This window comes from Monoraphidium neglectum (genome assembly GCF_000611645.1).
Source record: "Monoraphidium neglectum strain SAG 48.87 unplaced genomic scaffold scaffold01378, whole genome shotgun sequence".
Classification (NCBI taxonomy): domain Eukaryota; kingdom Viridiplantae; phylum Chlorophyta; class Chlorophyceae; order Sphaeropleales; family Selenastraceae; genus Monoraphidium; species Monoraphidium neglectum.
Window position 1 is genome coordinate 8,219 of NW_014012250.1, and position 6,483 is coordinate 14,701.

A 6,483-nucleotide genomic window follows, 5' to 3' on the forward strand; every position below is an offset into this window, starting at 1 on the left:
TCACTGCACATGTGCGGAAGCGTCCTCGTGCTGCTGCAAGTGCGCGTGCAGCTCAGGGAACTCCCACGGCGCAAAGCCTCGGCCGCACACCGCCGCATCGGGCACCGCCTGCCCGTCGGCGCCGGCCTCCTGCTGCAGCTTTGCCGACGCCTCGTCAGCGCCCGCCTCCAGCAGCCCGTCCAACCGCTCGAATCCGCCGGCCTTCCAGCGCCAGGCGGGGACGCAGTCTGTGTCCAGCTCCCCTGGGAGCAGCTGCGCGCCCTCCTCGGGCTCAAACCACCGCGGTGCCCACTGCGAGCCGACCTCCTCCCGGCGCGCGGCGTCCGCATGCCCCGCAGCTTCCAGGCGCCCCTTCTCAGCGGCGGCGCGCGGCAGGTGGCGCCCCGCGAGCGCCTCGCGGTCAGGCCGCCGCCGGCTGTCGCTAGGGAGCGGCGGCAGGCGCAGGTCGGCGCAAGTGTTGAGTTGGCGCGCAAAGTGGGTCATGCCGTAGTAGTCGTCCTCGGGCTTGGGACGGCACGTCCAGAGCCGCCGGCGCGGAGCGTCAGGGAGCAGCTCGCCGTCTGGGCCGCACTCCGCCGCGTCCAGGTGGCTGGACCAGAGCCCGCTGAGGTGCAGGCGCTTGACGCCGCCCTTGTCGATGACGTGGCCCGCGAACTCGTACCGCCCCGCGTTGAACCACCCGCAGGGAGTGAAGTTCAGCACGCACTTCACGCCGCTCTCGGGGCAGTACACGTAAAACTCGCCCTCGGCGTCGATCCAGGTGCGGCCCAGCACGAGGTTGTGCACCTTGACGTTGGGCGGCACGTGGGTGTAGGTCTCGCCACTGCCTAGCAGCTTGATGCGCGTGCGGCCGTTGGGGAACACCTCCAGGTAGTTGCCCAGGAAGCGCGTCTTGGGGGCGCTCACGATGTCATACTGCCACCGTGGGCTCTCGCTGTGCGCGACGCCCACTGGAGGGGACGCGGTGACCTGGGAACAGAGCAGACGCGCGTGGCCGAGGCAGGGGCAAAATTGGCGTCAGGGCTCACGATCAGGAGACTAATCTTGAGGGTCGTGCTGCTCGTTGACTGCACGGTTGGCACCGCACGCACAGCGCCATACTCCTCAGAAGGACATATTGATATTTCGAAACGGGGCCAACTGGGCAGTGCAGCCCGTACCGAGATGCTGGTGAAAATGCACTTGCTGCAGCCCCCACTGCCGTTGCATGCTAAACAGCAGAAGACTCCTCAGACCGCAAGCTCGGGCGCACATGCGTGTGCACTCACACGCGCACACGAATGCAAACACTATCACGCATTCTTACACACCTGCTCTGCGAAAAACCGGCCGTCCTTGTCCTTGCCCAGTCCCTCCAGCTCAAAGGTCTCCCCCAGCATTGGGTTGAAGGGCTTCCATGCGCGCTCGGCGGCGCCAAAAGGCGCCACAAGGAAAGTGGCAACAAGCGCCATGCTGCGTGGCGCACAGACAAGAAAGGGTCAAATCAGAGAGTCATGCCTGACCGCGGCGAGCAGCGTGCAGCTGTCGCGGCCCTCTCTGGCATCGCTGGACCAGCCAAGGTTCAGACTGCCTTGCAAAGGGCTACAGCTTCATGCATCAAGGCAGGCAGTGCAGGCCGTCACGTCTGAAGCCGTAAACCGGCATTCCCTCCGGCCTGTCGCCATCAGCCCGAAAGACCGCCAACCCCCAGCCCCGCAAGCACTCGCACCGCTCCAAGGGGTCGGCGGCCGCGTCCGCCGCATCCAGCAGCTCAGCATACTCCAGCACTTCGCCCATCTTCTGCAACATGCTCATTGGCTCCATGATGAACACCGGCACGGACAATAGGCTCAGCACATCCGCGCCAACGTACTCACGCACTGTCGCCATGTTGAACATACTGCTCTTAGCCTGTGCAGCGGTTGGGGCGCAAATACACTGAAAAGGTCAGCAACACATTGTGGTCAAACATCTTAAATGGCAGCTGGTTTCCATGGCACCGAAGGTGGGCGTGTGCATCAAGACATCTAGCTCTGCACACAGCTCACGTGCGCACCGGGCTACTCGTGCCGGCCAGCGCAGGATCGCCGCAGGCACCTGCCAGGGATATCATCGAAATCAGCCAACAACTTGCGACCAAAGATAGACCAAGTTAGTGAACACCCACCTCCTGGATTGCCTTCTCGTCCGGGTGAGCCTCGCCTGTCGGCCCCTTGTTGAGGTCTGCGCCTGCCATAGATTTGTTGAGCTCGTCCACACTGCATGCAAGGGTCCGGCACGGCGCGCCGTGGTTCTTGTGCCACTCGTCAACCCGCGCTCCACCAAGGCAGACTGCACCAGCAGTGATGCTTCCCGGCCTCAAGGGCTCAAACCCCATGCGTTGGACCAGATATGGTCCTAGTATGCCTATAGCTTCAATTCAGGACGCTCTGCATGCATACAGGTACAGCGGGCAGGCCCTTCAACAGCTGGCACCCGTCTCACTTGCCCTCGCCGTCGTCCCAGACGCGGCCAGTGAGCCCAGATGTGACAGCACCCGCCGCAGATGTCACGGCACCCGCGAGGTCGCCCACGAGGTTCCACATCGCTTAAAGGGTGAGGGCAATTTGAATGAGCGCGCCCTCTTGCAGAGCAGGAGTGCCCTCCTAGAATTGTGTGATTTTTTGCTGGAAGCAAACGATCAGTAACGGTTTGTGGACCTCGGAGCCCAGGAATGGGCACACGGCTCGACACGTTTGCTTGCGAATTCCTGCAGGCGCCACAACCAGCTGCATGCAACTCGTGGTGCCAAGCATGCCGAAAGCGGGCGTATGCCTGGCTGCGCGCCAAACAAGCCGTCTGCAAACGCATGCAACTGCACACTCCCCTTGTAGACGGAACTGGGCACCGGAGATGGAGATGGACACCATAAGAACAGCAGCCGCAGGCGCAATGGCGATCGCCGGAAGCGAAGATTACGGTGGCAGCGGTGGCCGCCCATGCGCTGTCACATGGGTCAGGTGTCACTTGCTTCGGCAAGAGCAGGCAATAGAAGCAGATGTTGTTCCGAGCTGGGAAGCCTGCCCCTTGATACTCAAGGTGACTGCGGAAAGCAGCAGCGCATGCATGCTATGTGCTTGCCGAGCCAGGGCGTTGGGGGATGTTGTAGCGGCGCCTTGTGAGCGCGGCCGCGCGCAGAATCAAATATTTTGTGTTGCTTGTCTTTTTTTGTGTGGCAAGCCCCGCCACTGAGGAGGCAGCTTTGACAAGGTGCCAGACTTCATAGTTACCCATCCTTACGGTGCCTCGATATGTGCTTTTTGTCGGCCCGTGCCATTCGGTCCCTACGCGCCAGAATACCGCCTGCCATCCTATCTGAGGCGCCTGATGTAGCTTGGCTGATGTGCAGCATACAGGGAGCGCATGCGCACTTGGCAGACCAGCCCTGGGCGTGCTTGCACCCCCGCCCTGGCCCTCCCGAGCACCCCCAGGAGGCACATACCGGTATGATGCAATGGGCACACGGTGTGAATATGGAGGGACCGAGCACAGGGAACGAGGGACACTGCGGCCGTCGGGTTCTAAACACCCATGCCTCGGCAGAGCTTTGCTGGTCCTCGTACAAGGGTGCGTGCGGGGTCAAACAAGGACCGGGACTCTTGCGGGGTTGCGACCTGGTCCCAGCGAAATGCTTCCCGGCCGCAGTCACTTCACCGGTTGCATAATGGGCGTGAGTGTGTTCCATAATCTGCAGAAGCTGAACACCCATCCTCTGTGGTACTGAACGACATGGACGGAGGTGCACCCACTCCGCAGCCGCATTAAGGTGCTCGCATGGGCCCACGTTCAGACAGGAATAGGTTGTCAGTAGCTTGGGAACGCAGCAATTTTACTACAGATCCTGAGTTCAGACAAGCTGATCAACCGGTGATCTCAGCGCATCCACTGGCTCCAACCTGCGTGACGACTTGGTCGCAGCTTAATTTTTGCCAGTAAAACAGGGGTGTCAGTGCAGCTGCGTGACCATCCGCGGACTGGCGCTGGACAATAAGATCAGAACTCAGGTGAGCAGCTTGTGCTCTGTCCTGGCGGCTAAGTGGCCAATAGTGTGGACTGTGTGGGAGTCACAGTGTCCTGGGGCCAGCGCGGCGAGTACGGCGTGCCAGCTGCGCCGCTTGAGCCGCACCTGTCTGCGTTTTCCGCCTGCAGGCCGGCAGGTGCGTGTCCCCGGCCCCCCGGCCAACGCCGCCCCGGCTCGCTGCCTCCCTTGCTCACGCCACAGCCATGGTGGACACGTCATGGATCGACGACCTCAAGGTGGCGGACCTGAAGGAGGAGCTCAAGAAGCGCGGCCTCGCGGTCGCGGGCGTCAAGGCGGTGCTCGCCGAGAGGCTGCGCGAGGCGGTGCAGCAGCAGGTGCGGGCGCGCCTAGGGGCTCGCGGGCTGGGAGGGCGGGGGGCAGTCCAGGGCGAGGGAGCGAGTAGCAGGGATAGGAACACGAGCAGCACGGGTATTAACCTCTGCTAGAGCGGCCGGTGTGAGCTTGAGCGCAGAAATTCCGTGCCGTACCCAAGCCAGACTGCCCTGCTGCTGCTGCTGTTGCTGCTGCTGCTGCTGCTGCTGCTGCTGCTGCTGCTGCTGCTGCTGCTGCTGCTGCTGCTGCTGCTGCTGCTGCTGCTGCTGCTGCTGCTGCTGCTGCTGCTGCTGCGCGAACGGGACCGTGACCGTGACGCAGCTGCTGCTGCTGCTGCAGCTGCTGCTGCTGCTGCTGCTGCAGCTGCTGCTGCTGCTGCTGCTGCTGCTGCTGCTGCTGCTGCTGCTGCTGCTGCTCTTGCATAACGACGTGATCTCTCACCTTGTCTCCACGTGTGTGCAGTCTGCTGGTGGTGACGACAGCGGCGGCGGCGCGGACGAGCCGGAGGAGCCAGCAGCTGAGCCGCGACGGGCGGGGCGTGGCAAGGCCGAGCCGGTCACAAGCGATGGCGATGATCAGGAGCAGGCAGGCGAGCCGGAGGAATCGACAGAGCAAAAGAGCTTGGGCAAGGGGCGCAGCTCTGGACGAGGCCGCCAGCCACGCAAGCAGCAAGGTGATGAGCAGGTGGACGAGCAGGAGCAGGAGGAGCAGCAGGAGGAGGAGGAGGAGGAGCCGCCTGCAACAGCAAAGAAGGGCCGTGGCAGGGCTGCAGCCAAAGGTAAGCAGGCCGCAGCAAAAGGGGACGGCGAAAAGCAGGAGCAGCAGCAGCCAGAGGAGCCGACTACGGCCAAGAAGAGCAGCGGCCGAGGCGCAGGCAGCAAGCAGCAGGCGGCAGCTGGCGGCGAGGAGCAGCAAGAGCCAGATGTGCCAGCCACGTCCCGGAAAGGCCGAGGCCGCGCTGTGGCCAACCAGCAGGCGGCAGCGCTAGAAGATGAGCAGCCCGATGCAAAGAAAGCCAAGGGCAAGGCGGCAAGCAACAAGCATGAGGAGGACGAGGAGGAGGAGGCCGCCGAACAAGAGGCACAGCAGCAGCAGCAGGAGGTGGAGGCAACGCCGGCAGGCAAGAAGGGCCGCGGCAGGGGGGCAGCCGGCCAGGCGGCGGCGGAGGCGGCGGAGGCGAAAGGGGCTGCCGACGCCGAGGAAAAGACAGGCGGTGCAGCAGCGAGCAGCGAGCAGCAGCAGCAGGATGAGGCAGCCAAGGAGCCAGCAGCCGCGGCGGCGCCTGCCACCACCCCCAAGCGCGGGCGCGCCGGCAAGAGGGCGGCGACGCCTGAGCCGGCTCCCAAAGGCAAGCTCGAGGCGGTGGGTGCGGCGGAGGCCCGGGAGGCGGAGGTTGTCCCTGCAAAGCAGCAGCCGAAACGGGCAAAGAAGGGCGGCGCGGAGGAGGTGGCGGCGGCAGAGGGGGAAATTGAGCAGGAATCAGAGGGCATGGAGGTGGACAAGCAGCCAGGGGACTCGGGCAAGGCACCGCCGCAGGCAGCCGTGGAGCCAGCCACAGAGCAAGAGCAGCCAAAGCCGGCCGGCGGACGGGACGACGGCACGCCCGCAGCCGACGCCGGCGGCGCGCGCAAGCGGCGCACCCCCATCACCTTTGAGCCCGCTGCCAAGGAGCCCCGCAAAGAGAGCTCTGCAGCAGCGGCGACAGCCACGCCAAAGGCCACGCCCAACCAGCAGCAGCGCGCGGCGGCCGCCGCCAACGGCGACAAGGCGCCGGCGGCGGCTGCGCGCACGCCGGGGGCAGCGGGGGCAGCGGCCACTCCGCGCGGCGAGTCGCCCGCTACTGACAGCGCCGCGGCGGCCGCGAGCACTGGTCGCAAGCGCAGGCACGCCCCCATCACTTTTGAGGAGCGCCAGCCGAGCAAGAAGCTGGAGGAGTCGGAGTCGGCCGGCGGGGCGGCAGCGGCGGCTGCGGCCGGGGGCGCGACGGCGGGCGCCCCGTCCGAGGGTACGGCCGGAGGCGCGGAGTCCAAGGGCGGCGCGGCAAGTTTGGCCCCGCCGGGTCGCGCGGCGGTGGCCGCGCGCGCATCCGGCGACGGCGCGAGCAGCGGCGG

General features: G+C 65.1%; 2 protein-coding genes across 2 annotated transcripts; one reads left to right on the forward strand and one right to left on the reverse strand.

The window, feature by feature from the left end:
- Positions 1-2,564, reverse strand: MNEG_7666 (hypothetical protein; the record flags this gene model as incomplete). Its single annotated transcript, XM_014043862.1, has 5 exons — positions 1-969; positions 1,311-1,452; positions 1,709-1,890; positions 2,147-2,237; positions 2,464-2,564. The coding sequence occupies 5 exons, from the start codon at positions 2,562-2,564 to the stop codon at positions 1-3; spliced, it is 1,485 nt and encodes a 494-aa protein (XP_013899316.1).
- A 1,678-nt stretch (positions 2,565-4,242) lies between these two features.
- On the forward strand, positions 4,243-6,276 carry MNEG_7667 (hypothetical protein; the record flags this gene model as incomplete). The annotated part of the gene is made up of 3 exons (XM_014043863.1): positions 4,243-4,374; positions 4,694-5,734; positions 6,220-6,276. The coding sequence occupies 3 exons, from the start codon at positions 4,243-4,245 to the stop codon at positions 6,274-6,276; spliced, it is 1,230 nt and encodes a 409-aa protein (XP_013899317.1).
- Positions 6,277-6,483: the final 207 nt, after the last annotated feature.